Source organism: Sphaeramia orbicularis, chromosome 12 (assembly GCF_902148855.1).
Source record: "Sphaeramia orbicularis chromosome 12, fSphaOr1.1, whole genome shotgun sequence".
Lineage (NCBI taxonomy): Eukaryota > Metazoa > Chordata > Actinopteri > Kurtiformes > Apogonidae > Sphaeramia > Sphaeramia orbicularis.
The window spans coordinates 58661363-58680739 of NC_043968.1; the positions used below are offsets into that span (position 1 = coordinate 58661363).

At 38.0% G+C, this 19377-nt stretch overlaps 1 protein-coding gene and 1 long non-coding RNA gene across 2 annotated transcripts; both read right to left on the reverse strand.

Annotated features, from left to right (window-relative positions):
• Positions 1 to 41: 41 nt before the first annotated feature.
• On the reverse strand, positions 42 to 2672 carry LOC115429233 (uncharacterized). The gene is made up of 2 exons (XR_003936748.1): positions 1151 to 2672; positions 42 to 1054 (listed from the first exon to the last, which is right to left on the reverse strand). It is a non-coding gene; the product is annotated as an uncharacterized LOC115429233 (long non-coding RNA).
• Positions 2673 to 4547: 1875 nt separating this feature from the next.
• helb (helicase (DNA) B) lies at positions 4548 to 19377 on the reverse strand. The gene is made up of 12 exons (XM_030151122.1): positions 19094 to 19377; positions 17620 to 17976; positions 17001 to 17260; positions 14885 to 15751; positions 14143 to 14359; positions 12769 to 12910; positions 12499 to 12638; positions 10700 to 10784; positions 9523 to 9582; positions 9243 to 9411; positions 6208 to 6357; positions 4548 to 5366 (listed from the first exon to the last, which is right to left on the reverse strand). Exons 1-12 carry the CDS (start codon positions 19308 to 19310, stop codon positions 4815 to 4817), a joined length of 3216 nt encoding a protein of 1071 aa, XP_030006982.1. The 5' UTR covers positions 19311 to 19377; the 3' UTR covers positions 4548 to 4814.

The window sequence follows — 19377 nt, forward strand, 5'->3', positions numbered from 1 at the left end:
AACTCAATGTAATTTTCAATGAGCCAGTGAAGACACAGAAATTTAGCAATTTTTTTTTTAATATTCAAATGTAAGCATACAAATAAGTCAAACACCAACACAAGCACAAAAGCTAAGTCGAATTATCAATCATCAATTCACAGATTAAAATGTAACCTGAACAAGGTGCAAATGAGAATCAAATCCAAACTGAAGTATGATTATAATTTGCAAGCAAAAACAACACAAGTGTTATCAATCAATCAACAAAACTGAAATTACTGAGAAAACCTAAATTCTTCAAGAAGCAACAAAGCACATACATCTATGCAAATGTTAAAAATATAAATCGTGTAGGATATATGTCAAAAAGCATAAATATCATAGAACCTGTCGGATGTTCTAAGAAAAAGATGTGAAAGTTATTGATTAGGCAAGCACTTACTGGTTAAATAAAAAACATTAAATATCCAATGATTAAAGCTGTAGACATTATTAAAGCACAGTAATAGAAATCTGACAGTGTGAATGATGCAAGAATATAAGAAAAATATGCATTATCTATATCTACATACATGTTCATTCAATTTCCCATGACTCCCACAACCCCTGACTTGTGTTTACCAAATTCAGACGTTTTAATGAGATGATATAGATTATAATAACGTGTGCTCAGTTTTCATTCTTGACCTTCAGTGGAACAGGTCTCTAGTGGTTTAGGTTTCAATAACTTTAATAATTGAAATACCTAACATAAACAAAAGGGATAAAGTGTCAGAAATTGAACAGTGCACTCTGCATTTTGTTCATTTTAAATTAAAGTACTTCATTTTAAAACATTTCCCAGTGGTTTACATAAACTGTAAACGCTGTTTGGGTATTTTGTTATTAAGTTATAGACACTTTGGCACTCTATAAATGAATCTCAAATCCCAGAACTGAATTAGCATTTTGATCTCCAACAGGTTTTCTTGAATGACATTTAGTTTGACAGTTGAAATATCTGTGATAAACTCTAACTGACAAACACAGCCATGACTTTGGAAACTTTAACACATCTTGAAAAAACTGTTTTCTGAGAGAATAACAGAGGTTTTTGGAAACCTGCCTTTGTTTTGTTGAGCTCTGGTCACTTGCAGGTTTTTGTAGAAGTAATCATGTGAAATCAAACTGCAAACTGGAAGCAGGCATTATTGAATATTTTAAGATCTAAATAATGATCTAGTGTCAACAGTGGAATCCTTAATGCAATACTGTGTTGTAATAGTGCAGTTCGATAAGTCCATCGGCTGTTTCTACTCCGAGGTAAGTAAGTAAACTTTATTCATAAAGCACTTTTCACAGATAAAAATCACAAAGTGCTGTGCGTAAAATGAGTGCAATAAAACAACATAAGAATAATTTCATAAAATAAATAAAAAGGATAAATCCATCAACCAAAAGCTTTCCTAAATAAAAATGTCTTGAGATGCTTTTTAAGAGTCCAGAGTCGACCACACAGAGGGACAGGGGCAGGTCATTCCAGAGTCTGGGGGCTACAGCCTGAAAGTACAGGTCTACCCGGGTTTGAAAATGAGTCTTTGGGACCTTCAGGAGGCTCTAGCCTGAAGACCTAAGGGTGCACCCTGAGGAGTACAGGCACAACAAGTCGGCAATGTAATGGGGGGCCTGACCATGCAGCGCCCGGAAAGTCAGGACTAAAATTTTAAAATCAATACGAAATTTGACTGGAGGCCAATGAAGACCTGACAAAACGGGGGTGATGTGGGCTGTTCTGGGCGTACCTGTCAAAAGTCTAGCGGCACAATTTTGTACCATCTGAAGTCTGTTTAGAGTCGTCTCATTGAAACAAGAGAACAAAGAATTGCAGTAGTCAATACGAGATGAGATGAAGGCGTGAATGATCATTTCAAGATCTGATTTTGACAACCTCCTCCTTACTATAGAGATATTTCTCAAGTGATAAAACCAGTTTTTGGTCAGCTGTCTGGAGTTACCCTCCAAAGACATAGCCTGATCAAACACAACCCCAAGATTTCTGAGGCTGGTTTTAACAGATGAGCCCAAAGCACCAAGGTGTTTTTTTGATCAGGGGGATCTTTTTAGCAGGAGCAATGATCAGAGTTTCTGTTGAGTATGAGTGAGCAGACTGAACACAACTCAGATCATAGGCAGTGATCTGGATTAAAAACATTGTAATACAATCTGGGTCCATTTGATTTTTTTGGCTGTTTTAACCTTCAATTGCATCTTAAAGTGTAAGATATAAAATGAACAGGCCACTAAACTCTGGCTTCAAAAATACCTGGATATTAAAGGTTTCAATTAAACTTCTCCTTAGAATTAGCACAGTCATTAAGTAAATACATTTTTCACATGAGTTATTCTGGTCTCATTCACTTCATTTGTACCCTCCAATAAGTTTCCATTTATATATATTAGGGCTGTCAAAATTAATGTGTTAATGCAGATTAATCCATCATTATGATTTATCTGATAAAAAATTTTAACGCAATTAACTCATATGCAACGCAGAATGACTGAACATCTGTGGCAACACATTTGAGGCTGTTTGTCCAAGTAGAGTTAGCGTTGTACATGTGCAAATGTACAGTTGATCCACTAGTGACAGGCAGCAGAACCAACCAATAAAGATGGAAGACACTAAACAGCAGATTGGCCCTCTGGATGGAAATATGAGGACAAAAAAACAAGACGGAACAGTTTTTTTTAAGTAGTTTTGTTGAAACTGTTGAAGGTGTTTAATAAACATGTTAAGTGCATATATATTTCCTTCTTTCTTGAGTCTGTTTGCTTATGCAAAATGAAATGTGATAAATATAGATTAAAAATGTTTATTTAAAATATTTAATCATGATTAATCAAAATTAATTTACAGCAACTCTGTGATTAATCTGATTAAAATTTGTAATCGTTTGACCGCACTAATATTTCTATATTATTAACCCATAGACCACAAGTAAAAAGTGGACAAACCCTGTGTTGTGAGTTGATGGTTTTTGTAATGCTATTTTTACCCCTAGGCCAACTTCTGCCCAAAGGGGTATTGTAATCATTTTGTCATCTGTCTGTCCATCCGTCTGTCTGACTATTCAACACATAATCACATTATCTGAAGAACACATTGAGATAGCTGCACCAAATTTATACTGTAGATGCATTTTGTCAAAGAGCAGAAGCCTATTAAAAATAAGTCACCTTGACCTACTTTTTCAAGGTCAAGTGGCGACATGTCTTTTTGATTACATAATTGCATTATTTGAAGAATGCATTAAGATATCCACACCAAATTTACATACAGACAATCTAATGTAAATTATAGGGCAGTAATTTTCAACAGAATCTTACACTATATTTGGCTGAGGGGAATTAAAAGCACGCTGTGTTTAAACCTTGCATTCAGCTGCATTGTGTCTGTTTTTTTTCCTGAAAACTTAAGTGCCCTCATTTGGACAAAAGGATGGAGCTAAAGGGAATGGGGTGAAACTCACCATGCTAATGCCAAGTGAAAACTACAACAGCAACAAACACTACCATAAGTCAGAGTAATTTTTATAACCACAAAATTGATTTTGGGGGATATAATGGTTTTCCCCTGAAGGCGTGTGAAGGTGATAACTAGGACAGATTTAGGTGGATTTAGTCTATCCCTTGAAAACCAACACAGAGGACCCCTAGTGGAAGAACCCCATCAATTTCAGCTTCTCTATGAGTATTATAAGTCATCCAAATGGGGGCGCTTCAGTTTTTTGAACATAAATCAAGCAATAATAGGCCGACTGAGATAGAATTTGATTCATATTGATTGTCTTACAAATGTCCATTTTCTTGCTACCGTCCAGAGTTCATATGGTGTCACTTTCATTCACTAGGTGGAGTTTTGTGGAGAAAAATTGGTTCTCTGACCATTATTCTGCCACTATCAGGTCAATGTAGCTCAAATTGAGTTCATATCAATTGTCTAACAATTTTCGTGGATAGATTTATCTATAGCAGAGGATTGGGGGGATTTCGGGGATATACCCCTGCTGTTGGCCCCTGACAGTGTAAGCTTTGTTTGTTAACTGTTAGAACCAGCTGTACTGAACTACAATAATGACAACTTCGTGTAAGGTATAATCAAACTAATTAATGCTCTCTTACTGACTATTAAGTATGACACTACTAAATAAATGATAATATTAGCTAATGTCACCACGTTATGCAACCGGTCCAAGTATTTTTAAAGTATGAATGAATTCTCTGATGTTTTTGTCAGTGTCAAATCTTAACCACAACTACATTAGAGCAAGACAACGTAAAGAAAAAAAAAAAGGTTTTATCCAAATTACAGATACTGTCGTGAATAAGGGAATTAGCTATAGGGACCAAAACAGTTCTGGTACCTGTAAAAATATTTATTGCTGCTGTAAGAATGGACAGTGTTTGGGATCAGACTCATGCTTTGAGTCATTTGACGAACAGCTGGTTTTGACACAAACTGGCTTCATTTTTCAGCCACTTTAGTTTTAGGTCCTAGACTTTGATAACTGCTGCATCTTTTTTTCCAGCCAACAGCTCTACTGTAGCTGTGGTTGTAATGTCAGTTACACTTACAAAACTGGCGAATGATTTTGACAAAACTTTGATGATTACAGTTGAATCGTGACAGTAAGTTAAACCATCTTCTTGTCCAAATATGGTCTCCTCTGATAACAGCCCCAATGTAAACTTATGGCTTTAATGCATTCGGCTAAAACCAATGGGCGGCGTCATCATGGCTGTTCTACTTCTTCCACACAGTGGATGAGTGGAACACACTCCCCTGTGATGTTTCACTGAAGCCGAGGTTTTTTTTTTTCCACTTCCTGCTGCTGTCCAGGTAAAACCCTTTTGCTGCTCAGTGGTGTTGTAGCACTGCTCATTTGTTTTTTCTGTTCTACTTCTTCACATGCAGCCGGTGGCTTTGCTGAGACTTCATCAGATCTTTTCATGGGTGATGTTTTGTATTCATTCATGTTGCTCACTAAAGGTGATTTGACAGACTTTTCTTTGTCATCATAACAAAGACGTTTACGCTGCAGAGGTTGTACAGATAGGCCTGGGGTTTGAGAGTGCAGTGGTGTGGACGGGTGAGGACTACAGCCTGACGGTGTCCCTATTGGTGTTTTTGGATGCATACCTAACTGCACCAGCTGGTCTTTCACCAGACCACTGAGGCGAGTGGTTCTTGGTGTTTCATGCCTCTTAATGGCTGCCTCAATGGCCCGCTCATCGGTGACCACATAGACGCGCTTCTGTCCTCGTGTTACAGCAGTGTAGATGTGTTTCCATGTCTGGGCGATTCCATCTCCCACTACATACACAATGGTCTCATTCTCTGAGCCCTGAAGAAACAAAGACGCATTTGTTTACAATCAGACACACAAAGAAACTTTACTGATACTGCACTGTTTTGGCCATGAAGTTAATGTGAAGTTTAAGAGACACATTTCCACACTAAAAATGTATGAGGCCTTGAACTGATTGTAGTTTTATTTGATTTTATTATTATATTGGATCAAGCTGGTCTTCTTGTCACAGGTTTGACAAACAAAACATCACAATTATAAAAAATGGGCATAAATTATAAAACAACAACAACTTTCTTAATAATGAAAGAACATGTTTAATGATCCAGTTTCTATTTGTGGTAGTAAGTTTACATCGGTGTACATACATAGAGTAACTATGGACCCAGAGTGATTTGAGGAAAAAAAAAACAAAAAAAAAAACAATGTCTTTCTTGGTTGTTTTCTTTTATTACACCTGAAGTTCACATTTGTTAGTATGCTTTCCAGCTTTGGAAATCCATAGCCACAGATTATGAATCATTTACAATAAACACTTAACAAATAAACCTGAAAATGCCTCTTGGGAAATATAATCCAAATATGGGGGTTTCAGCCCTGAATTCATATTCAGTAAAATGTATTTGGATATTCAGCATAGACGTGACCGAACTCCAGTGAAAAATAAGCAGCAGGTAAGGTTGCATAATAATTGTGATGTTTAGCTGTGAGGGCGAAAAACTCAAAGTATTTGGAGTAGAGGTTTCAGATTTTACATGCTTAAACGTATTCAGTTTTCCAAGTATTCACATGGATTTTTTCCCCAAGACAATCCATCCCTTGCAACTTGCCAGTGGTCTGTTTAAGGCTGGGCCTCTTTAGAAAACCTGTGGGGTACCTGATAGGTGTGGATGGTCCTGGCCCAGGCGTGCCTCAGTTTACACTCCCTCTGCAGCTCTCGGTACTCCAGCTTGATTATACGTCCATCATTACCATCCAGAGTCAGATATCGTTTGGGGCGTCGACCATCTTCAAAGCTGGTGTCATCCTGCAGAGTAACATTACACCAATAAACTCATATATTATATTAAGTACAATGCAAATAAATAGTTTTATATCATAATGCCTTCTATTTGGTATTTGTGAATCTAACAGTTCTAGTTTTTAGTTCATGCCTCATAAAAAAACCCATGTTATCCTTACTGTAGGCGGTGTCACATGAGTCTGTCTTTGTTTCCATGTTAATTTCTTTCAAATCAACTGCACACCATGGACATCTGTGCTGGGGCGTTACGACACCTTTTATAATTGTGGGGGGTATGCGATAATCGAAAAATGCTGATTTAGAGGTTTCAGTCCATTATTGCACTTCTTTCAGAGTATGCATATACATAGTCTGTTTCCCACGACTTAATTGTTTTACACATGCACAGATGTAAAAACACCAAAATAAATCAGATTAACCTGTATACATGCATGAAGACATTGGAGTACTGGGGAAAAATACAGGTGTTAATCCAACTTCACATAACCAGATTACTGCTATTATCTAATGGAGCATATCAGATTATGCTGTTTATAGGATCTCTTGAACAATCTGATAATTCCAGAAATCACATAGTGATCAGATTTAAGTGTGCATGTAAACTGGCTCACTGACACAAAGCAGAGTTTACAAAGCTCTTCATTGCGGGGAATGCAAGATCTCTTCACCATAAAACAGACAAGCTTGCAGTCCTGGGAGAACTTTAGTGTATGTCATGTACCACACCATGAACTAGGGGTGTAGAAAACAAACAAACAAACAAAAAAAGATTCCTCAATGCATCAGGATGAGGACGTGCCCAATTATGGATCGATGCAGAAAGGTCAAAAATTGATGCTTTGAACGTGATATTTTAATAATACTGTGTAAATAAAAAGGCAGAACTACAGTGTGATCGCAGTGCTGTCCCAGACAGTTTACGGTGAAACACACACTCAAAACAAAAATATGGCAGAAAAACCAATCCATGCGGTGCCTACAATTTGGTTAAAAGTGAGTATATGGAAACATTTTGGTTCTGATGAAGTCAAGGGGAACTGGATAAAAGCCACAGTATTTGCAGGGTGTGTTGAGTGCCAATGAAGTATTCTGGGAACACAACAAACATGATTAATCATGTTCAAAGCTTCCACCTGGAGTTACAAGAAAAGCAGGATGAAAAGTCTACTTTTCATCCTGGGGACTTTTATTGCCAAGGATTTGCATCCATACTAAGTAGCTGAGAACCAGGAATTTCACGCTTTTTTTGCAAGAAAGTAGTAAGTACTTGTCATACAGTGAGAAAAATAATTAATTATTAATTGTTGGGTGCATCCATAATCATCTATAATCAGATCGTAAACCCTCTGAATTTAATCCAGTCATCATAAACCTAGTGATGCGCACCCCTACCATGAACGAGGTTGTACTGGATTCACTCCATGCCAACACAGAGAAAAGTAATTTGGAAGTCACCGCAAGAATAGTTCTAGGTATTTAAGAGCTAAAGTGCTCCTCCTGAGTCCCTTCAGGTCAGGAAACTGAATGGAAGTGGTGATTGTGCAGAAAGAAATGATGAGGTGAGAAGCAGTTACATAAGGAAAACTGAGGACCAGCAGCAGCTCAGTGTCTGTGGAGTCAGAAAGGACCTTAAACCTGTTAAACCATGGCCCATTTGTTTCCAGTCAGAATCATCTCAATGCAACAAAAACAATGCATTAGCCAATGTTACAGCCACTGGGGTCCTCTTGGGGGTGCTATGTTATTTCAACTCCTGTTTTCTAACAGGCACCTGACGGGGAAATCAGGAACACATGTGGCACACATGAGTTCCTGTCCTTAAATAGTCCGCCTGCAGTACTTTCTCTCTCTCTGTTTGCTGCCCTTACAGGTCCTCAGTTCTTTAGCCCTTGGTTTGGTTATATTGCTTTAATGTTTGTTCTCTTCTGCACTTTTCAACACATGTTCACCCATGCACACCTACACTACTGATTTTACAGATGACTCATTTATATTCTGTAATATACTTTAGTTTCTTTTCCTAATTTGGCCTAATTTGGTTTAATTTGGCTTAATTTGCTTTAATAAAGCATCTTTGTGTTAAACTTCACTTATGGTGTGTTCTTTGTTGTGGCCTCTGAGCCAGGTCATAACAGCCGATAGCAGAAGTTTCATTCATATAAAACCAAATTATGTTTAGAAAACGGCAGAGGTAAAACAAAATTAATGATCATTGCATCATAATATGATGTTTATTTTTGCTCTTCTTCAGCTTGTCTAGTGAGTTTTAGCAGTAGAGAGATAATACTGGTACTGTTGGATCTGCTTAGTGTTATCTTAGCGTTGCAAAATTTTTCCATTGGTCTGTTGTTTTATTAAATTATTCATGACATACACTGCTCTCATTGTTAGTTTGTTTTAGATATTTGCCCATTTAAAGTGCTTTTTGTTTGAGTGGTGGCCTGTTGTCTGACAGTTGGTTTCATTGAGCTGCTGATGGATGTTCTTCTGGTTATGTGGCTGTATAACATGTGTACAAAGCTACAAGTGTCACGTAGCATTACCATGGCAACACAGATGGAACTGTGGCTGCCCCGTGAACTGGGGGCAACTGGGCTTAAAAGGCTATGACCATGTGAGGCTACACTGAACCCAACTCCCTCTCAGCAGGGGTCCAGAAGTGGGCAAATGGCATCATCTAGTCCTGTTCAGTCCACCTGCCCACCCCACCTCCACCCCTCTGTTACTACACTCAGCCCACAGCCAACCTTCACCTTCCCTGCACTCCCTGTCCAGTTTTTAGACCCTCCATACTTGACTGACATGTTCATTTTAGTAGTTTTATAAAGTACATTACATTGTCCATGTTGGCAAGAAAACAAAACAATGCTTCTCTTCATGATACTGACCCCAATAATGAAGAAAATCTCTCCATTACAGAGGCGCAACTTCTCCTTCTTCTCCACGTCTGTCTCTTCTGTCTTTTGTTGTTCTTTTTTTTCTCCTTCGTCCAGGTATCCGTTCTTGGTGCAACAAACTTTGTCACCAGGTTGAAAATGTAGCTTTTTTTTGTGATTTCTGCCATTAATATGAATACACATTGACAAGTTAGTAGTATCTACTTTAAAAACTGTTTTAGAATATGAGAAACATTATATATATATTATTCACCATGTTACAGACACTTACTTAGTTCTATGGTCGTTGTAATGTTTGCAACACAAATCGTTGATGAGTGCTACATCATTCCTGTAAACAAAGGTAATTTTACCACAAGAAAAAACATATTCCCTTGTACTTTGTGTGATTTGTTAGAAGGTATACCACTGAATAAAAGAAACAGAGCCACAGTAATGATAATTAAAAGAAACATCCAAGGGTCAGAGGATGTCTGACTAGAACTTTGTCACTCTCACTAACAGGTGGAGGCCTAGAGGATTTTGACACAAACTATTACTCAATGTGAACATAAAAGCAGATCACAGCTACTATCAATAACCTGTATTCAAGCTAATACTTAGTATCCTGAAGTAATAATCAAGTAACTTTGTAATAATAGAGAGACAAAAGGAAAATATGTAAATGGACATAATGTAAAGTGAATTCTGTTGAAGCAAAAGGTAATTAATGGAAAACAAGAGTGCTGCTATTGGTGGTTCAAAGTTGGCTTGACTTATATCTTCTAAGAACTGGTTTTCTTTCTAAAAGCCACATCATTACATCATGTTCTGGAATGTGAAAAAAAACAAACAAAAAAAAAAAAATGCGGTAAATCCCTCTAGGATGGCCACTGACTATATTTACATGAATGTAGAATTCAGAGCTACCGCATGTTATGAGAAGAAGGCCATGAGGAATTATTTAAGACTGAACTGAACTTCAGTGGAAAATACTGGATGCAATATGACTAAATTAAGCTTGAGTTAAAGGTTAATTAAAAGCTCCAAACTGTACTCGAAACAGTTTTCACCACTGATAATTACCTCCACCAATGAGGTTATGTTTTTGTCGGTGTTTGTTTGTTTGTCTGTCTGTCTGTCTGTCCGTGTGCAAGATAACAAGTTATGGACGGATTTGGATGAAAATTTCAGGAAATGTTGATACTGGCACAAGCAACAAATGATTAAATTTTGGTGGTGATCGGGGGTGGAGGTGGCCACTGATCTGCCTTGGCAGAGGTCTGCGTTTTATGAGTGCTTCTAGTTTTGTCCTGTTGTGACTGAGGTGAATTAAATGTTACCACATGAAGTATGTTGTAGGATTTTTTTTTTTTTTTTTTTTTTTTGCATTTTAGGCTATGGTTGCAGCAGACAGGCATTAGATCATTTTAATATATGTTTTTTAGTCCTGCAGTGAAGCCTCTTACCTTTTGAAAGCAATAAACTGTGAAGTTTTATGGTCCGTCAGCCCAGGAGCAGTTTTAATCAGGAAATGGACAGCTGTCTGCAGAGCTGAAATTGATAATTTAGTCAGATAATTTTTACTCTAAACCTTGTGCTTAGCACATTAAAAACTAAATAAGACAGAGTGTAAGCATGATTATATTCAGATATAAAAAGCTTTTAGGTACTGGTGTTATCAAGGTGAATAAAACAGATTGGTTCCTTAACGAGTTCATTAATGGTAAAATTTAACAGGTAATGTACAGAATCATACATCAGGAGTAGCTGCTCTAATTAGCAGTATTAGTAGTAAATAACACATCCACTAATCAACAACTACATTTTTGCTAACATTAGTGATTGCAGCTAAAATATGTTAACAAGAAAGCATTGATAGTGATGGGCCAAATGAACCGAGGCTTTGACGCATGTCTCAAGCAAAAGTGGGCATGTTAAATGAAGCCCCGACTCAAGGCTTGCATCGCTGACAAGAAAATCACATGACCATTGACAAACAAGGCCTCGGTTTGCTCAGGTTACATCATTGGTTCATTCAATGTATTGCTTTCTTATATAAGCGCTTCATACCTTGTGCCACACTGCAGGTTGTGTTGTTTGTAGTAAGTTGTCAGGCAGTTGGTGAGATAGTGAGTCAGCAAGTTAGTCAGTGAAATTAAAAAACAGAGGTAGCAGGAGAAAAGTTGGAGAAGTAGAGGTATTGTTTTAGAAGTAGCACCTATATAGATTACTTTCCCTATTTTATGGCTTTGATATGAAATATTACATATATATATATACACAGTGGCGGATCCAGAAAAAATGGGTGGGGGGGTGCTATACATATGTACTTTTATAATATCCTTCTCCGAATTGTCATATTCTGCCTGCTTTGTTTACAGATCATACTGTGCATTATGGTCATATTTCACAACACAATGTACACTTTAATCTGAATTAACCCTGATGCTTAGATTTAAATCTCACATCCCAAAAATACCAAGACAATCAGATAGCAAATAGATAAGTCTTCAGACCAGTGGAGATTTAGCTCAACAGGTAACGTATCGGACAGCGACACGGAAGACTGGCAATTTTTTGGGGGAGATTTTCAAAGGGGGAAACTATTGTATTGCTTTTATTGCAAGTTTAAAAAAGAGCAAAGCCATGTGTCTGCATGAGTGTCCACATATGCGTTCATACACATACTATAGATATATCCGATGTTTATTGTTACTGCAAACCAGAGCTATTCATACCAAATTTCAGCTCAGGTTATGGTAACATGGCAATGCCTGTCATATTTTCATTTGAACAGCAGATGGAAGTATTCACTGTATCAGTGAGGTCTCAAGCAGTGAACCATTTAATGAAACAATGGGCTGGAAAGCATTGGTGATTCATATGGCTTCATTTGACCATCACTAAGCATTTGCCAATTTCATGTTTTTTCTCAAAGCGCATAGCAAAAACTTTTAAGAGTTTCAGGGCAGATTTAATCTCCCTTAAATGGAGTGGCAAACATTAACATCACTAAAGACAGACCCATTACTTTTACCTATAAACATCTTTATTTTTACTGTCAAGCTGACATTAACATGGGAGTCTAAGGGGACTGACATGGTTATGGTACTGGACTCAAGCGGTCATTTGGAGAGCTGCAGATTTTTTTCTGTTAAGCTTCATTTTGCAGTCTTGAATGTCACTGCTTGGTCAAGAGGTACAGTGCATAGACTGGGATTGCCCACAGAATCCTACACAAACAGAAACACAGGTTAACACTCACCATCATCTGGCCCGTCTACGGGCAAACGTATGAGGATGAACCTCTTATCAGGAGGCAGACTTGTTGGAAGGTTTTCCAGATCCACTGTGACATCAAAGTCCAGAGGAAAATATTGGTACTTCATGCCCATGTCAGCAATGCTACAAACACATCAACAGAATTACGTGATATTATCTGTTTGTTTCATTATTTATAATTATTTTTTGTTTACACTGTTTTATATGCATCTCCCAAGCTGCTGACTCCAGAGGTTTAGGAGAAAATACTTACCGTCCAGCATTTTTAACAATGAGTTCAGACTCTGCGCGATGGTTGGTCCTCATCTCTATGGCCCAGCGAACAGGTTTCAGACTGTTGAATAAGTCAGGTAAAACATTTCCTGGCTGGATGCTGGGAAGCTGCCGAATATCTCCTAAAACACGAAGATGATAAAGATGAAGCAGCTCTCTGTGTGGGGCATACAGATTACTGTGTTGTGCTGTTTAGTTCAGCTGATGCACAGAATGCAAAGTTAAATTCTGTAAAGCCCTGTGAGGTAACCTTGTAATGATATAGAGCTCTACAAAGAAATTTGAATTGAACTGAATCGAATTAAGTGGGCTTCTTCCTTCATGACATCAGCCTTATACACTGCCCCGACCAAAAAAAAAGTCACACATGCAATATTTGACTGCACCGCCTTTGGTTTTGATTACAATCACTGTGACATCTTTTATGCCTCATAATGTTTATGTAGTGTCACAATAAGGTTCATAATATTTTTTTCATCCATAGTTGCATTATTTTTTGATTACTGGTGATGGAGAATCAGATCGCTGCATCAAGTCTTCATCACATCCCAAATTAGAGTCGGGACTTTATGGAGGCTAACCCATGTGTGTAAATGATGTCTCATTCTCCCTGAACCATTCTATTACAAGCCTGATGATCCTGATCAGTCCTGGGATTGTCCAATCTTTTTGACATTAAAAACATGAGCGGACACTTACTGCATTAGTTAGAGTGAAATAAACAGCCTGGACAAAAAAAGTAACTGCCTGGATTTAACTAAGCAAACAGTTCGGATCCTTCCATGGGTAAGTACCGCAGTGGTTAATAATGTTTCAGCTGTAACAGGTTATTTAAGTCTAAGTGATGCAGTGAGTGTCCTCTCATGTCTTTAATGTCAAAAAGATTGGACAATGCCAGGATTGATCCGGATCATTAGGCTTGTGACAGAATGGTTCAGAAAGAATGAGACATTATTTACACACATGGATTAGCCTCCATAAAGTCCAGACTCTAATCAAAACCAAAGGTGGTGCAGTGAAATATTGCATGTGTGACTTTTTTTTTGGCCGGGCAGTGTATATTTGTCTACCTTTTTCATACAGAACGTAAGTGGAATTCAGCCATGATCACTTTCATTAAAGAAAACTTTCATCTGCAGTATTTATATTTGGTGCATACATAGAAGGCCTAAGGCAGGGAGAGCAAAAGCAGCAGATGATCACAGTGAACAGAACAGATATATAAAGAGAGGTAATAGGGTGGAGATAGGTTGCAAAGTAACTTCCAGAAGAAGCAGAATTTTAACTGAAATGACAGGTATCATCCAAACCTACACTAGCATGAATGCAGAAAGAATACTGTAATGTTGCTCACCCAGTATAATAAATTTCTGGAGATTGGCGTGGCTGAGAAGTATGCCGAGTACAGAGTGAAGGATCTGGACACAGACCATGCTGCCCTCATCCACCACTAAAACACGAACATCCTTGAACTTCCATGATTCAGGAATTTCCTCTGTCTTCGTGTCTGTGTTCTTGTCTGTTTTCATCTTCTTTATCCTCCTGTTCATGCGCATGAAACTATAGAGCACCTGTGACAAATGAAACCTCAGTAAATTATATATTTATCAGTGCTGACTGATATATCACTTTCTGATATGAACTCATTGCACACATTGCAAAAAAAGGTTACCTCAATCAAAATGAAAAAAAAAAAAAAAATCTTTCAGATGAAGCCATGGATACATGTGTCAACATTCCCATTATTTCAAGATTACATGAACTTCTCTGCACTTTCGTAAGCAAATTGACAGCAAAAATTTAGCAGAAAGACTGAGCAAAAAGTCCCATTTTTGTCTTTGTAGGATATAAGTTATTGTTTTATTGTTATTTGTGATGCATCATTTAGAAATATCTTGCATAATTTTTTAATGTTATTGATGGGATGGTTTTGTGTTTGCAAAACAAAATCCATCAATCTGCTAGTCATGTTGTGCATTTGCAAACCAAACTTGTCAATCTCTTTTTTCAGTTTCATGCCCCTAAGATGTCATATAACATTGTCTATTCAGGACAACAAAATATTTCCTCCACATAAACCAGTATCAGTTCCTTACCTGATGCAGAGTGAATGCAGGGAATGAGGTCTTTTTCTTCAGCAGAGATGCTGCTCTTCCTGTAGGAGCTGTGAGCAAGATCTCCTCTTTCTTTAGCGACACATGTTCAGCTTTCGTTGGTGAATCTTCATGTGGCCCCAAGTCGCTTTGCTCCACAGCTGCTTTTAACAGCTGGCTGACAACAGTAGTTTTTCCACAGCCTGCCTTCCCACTGATAACAGTCACTGGATTTGCACAGATCATCTCTGCAGCTCGAACATGGTCCTGGTCCAACTTAATTGGTGAAAGGAGGTCAGATGATTGGGCTTGGAGAATGTTAGCATCAGTGTCAGATGGTTGTGTTTCTCCATTAGTAGGTGAAACAGGTAAATCTTTAGAGTCAGAAACAGAAGGACCCCCTTCAGAGTAATCATCTTCATCTGCATTAGTTGCAGCGTTCTGACAGTTTTGGATTTTCTTCTGTTGCCTCTTCTCTTCAGCAGCATAGAGGACCTCTGTAGCATTCACAGGGATGTTCCACACATCACGTTCAACCAAAGAGTGCAGACACTCTGCAATGCCAGTCTCATACAAATGGTTGTTGCTCAGCACCACCTTCCCTTTGTCATATACTACCACATCCTGTTCCACGAGAAATTCAATAGCAGCCCCAGCTGCATCATGAGACATGACTAAATCTTTCCTAAGGGCCTCAGAAAAAAGTGAAATTTCCCAATAGGTGCTCCCAGTACGGTTATGCCGTTTTAGTTTGTCATACGCCAAAAGGCCATTGCGCTGTTGAGCTGGGATTTTATCGAACAGGTTGCAGTTCTTAAAGGACTGAAGCTGAGCCTCACAGCGCACAAGTTTCAGCTCCCTGGACACAATCTAGAGAGGAAAAACAAACAGAAAAATCATAAAATAACAACACTTTATTATCAACAGAAGTTCACTTTCATTTCTCAGACTTCTTAGATGCCAAATCAACAGGATACAACAACAGACTGTAAAAGTACAGAGTTACTGTGACCTCTGTTTTATATAAATGAGCAAAGATGGTGTATTCAGATGTTTAGTGATGATACAGTGTTTACATTATAGTCATCAACATCTCTTGATGACTACAATGTAAGCACATCATTTACATTCTAGTCTTGCGTTTTCTTCTTTTGTTTTTTTTTTTTAAAGCCGGTGTCACCATTTTTGAGCAAGATGGTGGAATTGTGGGAAGAGTGACAGGTAAAACGTAACCTTTGAATGCTGATTTGACCTTAGTGAAAACACCATCGAGTAAGCTCTGTATGCAGTGCACTTATGTCACTCATAACACTCTTTAATATTAGTTAGTGATGGATGCAACTCACCGAGCTAATGCTACTGCTATTTTGCTGAGATTCATAATTTACTTGGTGCCGTCTAACATAACGGTGGAAGATAAAAGTACGGTAGGTGTTTTCAGCGAGTTAAAGGTAACAGAGCTGCTCCTTGACTGCCCTTCCCCAGCGCCATTCTCTTCCTTAAATATGGTCACTTCTGGCTCCAAAAAACAAGGCAGCAAAAGCATAAATACCAAACTTGAAGCTTCAACAAAGCAGTCACCAAATGTCATGGAGGTTATATAGACTTCCTTTAAACAGTCCATGACAGAAACATACCCTTTAATTTACTTTCTATTAGGCCAGGGGTCAGCAACCCTGGTCCTAGAGAGCCACTATCCTGCATGTTTTAGATGTTTCCTTCTTCCAACACACCTGATGGTCATTACCGGGCTTCTGCAGAGCTTGATGATAGGCTTATCATTTGAATCAGGTGTGCTGGAAGAGGGATACATCTAAAACATGCAGGATAGTGGCTCTCTAGGACCAGGGTTGCTGACCCCTGTATTAGGATATAGACCACACTGTGATCATCACTAAACATCTGAATATGCTAACTAGATCACATCAGGTGATGCACTGATGGACAGTGACATTTATGAAAGTTAAATGTTGTAGCACATTCATGGATCAGGTAAATGGTGAAAAAAGAGGTGTTCAACAGCATGATATGAGTGGTTCCAAAATGAATGCATTTTAAACAAGATGCATCATATACACATTTGCTTTGTGAAAATGGTATTAATGAAACCAATACTTACTTTGTTGAAACCCAGTTTCCACACATTATTAGCTATAATGTGCTCCAGTTTGGCTAACAAACTTGTGTCTTTTTCTTCTGTATCCTCTTCTTCTGTGTCTTTATCTTGTTTGTTCGGTCCGTCAGGTCCAGCCTGCACAGTTAGATGGTCCTCTTTTTCTGTGTGTACCAGCAGCTGATTGAAGTGACCGGGCAGCAGGATAGGAAGGTAATTCAGTACAAGTGGATACAGACAGGCTGTGCGCACTTGCTTCCCTACATCTAAGACATAACAGAGCAGGTTTAAAACATAAGATGAATCCATGAACCATAAATAAAAGGAAAAGTCAAGAACAGTTTAAACTGTCATTATTGATTGAATGTATGATTATGTGTCCTTTTAAAGGTTACAGTCCATTTCCAAGCTAACAGTTTGGTTATTTACATACATCCATGACAACAACCTCAATGCTGACTCAGATGGTTCAGGTTGGTGAAAATCCTTAGACTTGCTCTAGAGTTCCTAAAATCTTCACTTCTGTTCCTCTTAGGAGTAACAGTACACAATACTAGCATCCATTAGTTTAGAAATGGAATTGACTAACATGAACAAATGGTTGGTAAATATAGAGTACACCTACCTGACTTTGAGACTTGGGTTTTGATCACGTTTGCCTGATTTGCATATCCTCCTTCTGAAAATTCATCAAGAACTTCAAACAGGTTGTTAAGAGAGACACCCCTCTCTGGTGGCAACCAGGTAAAAAACTCCTTAATAAATTGTGGTGCTATTTGACAGGCATTCAAAAACAGCGACACAAGAGAAATATCCTCTCTTTTGTCCAAATTTGAGCGCAGTTTGTAGGAGGGAAATCCAACCACGATGAGCCGGTCCCTCTGGACCCTCTTAACAGAACATTTCACCTCCCACCATGGACTCTTCAGAGCAAAACGCCCCTCCATTTGGTGCACCTCACCAGACAAAGTCACGATCTCAACTGTAAAATACAGAAATGTAGTTTAAAAAAAAAAAAAAAAAAAAAAAGTCTTTAATCATGGACATTAAAAAACAGTTCATTTTTGGATATTTAAAACAATGTAAAGGTTCACTCTATTTTCCTTTATACAAAAGAAGAACGGAAAAAAAATCCCTTCGGTGCTGATTGAACTAGATTTTACTATCTTGGATGTTGCAACAAATCAGTTCTAGGCCTTAAAATAGTCAAATCTTTAGACTTATGTCATTCCCCCAAAAATGCAGGCATGTTTAGATAGATAGATAGATAGATAGATAAAAATATTACATCTGGTTTTATCTAGTTATAAAATATAAGGTTCTTCAAATTATTATTATTATTATTATTAATACTACTACTACTAAATACATCTTCATATTTTCTTACCGTCAAATCAGCTAGTTAACATTAGCTAGTCAATAAACCAGTTTTTTCATATGAGACAAAGTGAAAGAAAAAAAGTTATATTAAAACCTGTAAGACTGAGCTTTTGAGAAGACATTTGTGACTGAAGTCTGAGTTTGATTTAAAAATGTCATCAACAATTTATATTAGACACCACATGAGAAAAAAATGCGCGTAAAAGTCATTAAATATAGAACACAGTTTATTTTGTAGTTTTTAACGCATGCGTACAAGAATGTGGCTACATATCCGGTATTGATGGCGGGCTCGTGACGCGACTTTTCAAAACATACATGGCGCAGTTGAATTCAGAAGGTTTTGAACGCAATGAACACACTGCGGACCAGAGGTGACCAGAGGTGACCAGAGGTGACCAGAGGTGACCAGAGGTGACCAGTTAAAAGGAAGGCGGACACTTTTCCTTCACATGCGTGGGGAATATGAGCAGACCGTATATTTCAGAAAAAAGTGACCACTCAGACATGTTCAGACATGTCTGCTGTCCGATTGGATTTAGTTCTGGCACATTATCTGCTGTGTAATTAACAATAAACACCAATAATTCATATAATAAATATATGTTCGCTTATTATGTAAATCTGTATACAGTCTGTAGAGTTTTATCTGATTAACAAGTGAATTTCCCCGTTGTGGGATCAATACCTCATCTTAAAACACACAAGAAAATACTTACCTTTGTCCAATGCAGGTACCGAAGACTCGAATAAATGTGCACCAGAAGCAACACTGTTCATTTCCATTTCATCTGGAAACTCTGGCTGTGGCTCCTCTGCTTCTTCCTCTGAATCTTCAGAATTTACATCTGCCGTGTCTTTATTATTTGTCTCCTCAGGTTTAATGTACCCGGTTACTTGTAGTATTTGACCTAACTTTTTCCCCTTCGTCAACATGTCTGACACCACAGGTCTGAAGCTACCTGTCACTGAAAACTAGCAATGGAAAACAGGGCCGAGTTCC

Coding starts and splice junctions, on each gene's coding strand:
- helb (XM_030151122.1), bottom strand. CDS start 19,310: ATGTTGACGAAGGGGAAAAAGTTAGGTCAAATACTACAAGTAACCGGG. Junction 17,977..19,093: donor GGTACCTGCATTGGACAAAG/GTAAGTATTTTC, acceptor TGTATTTTACAG/TTGAGATCGTGACTTTGTCT. Junction 15,752..17,000: donor GGAAACTGGGTTTCAACAAA/GTAAGTATTGGT, acceptor TTTCCTCTCTAG/ATTGTGTCCAGGGAGCTGAA.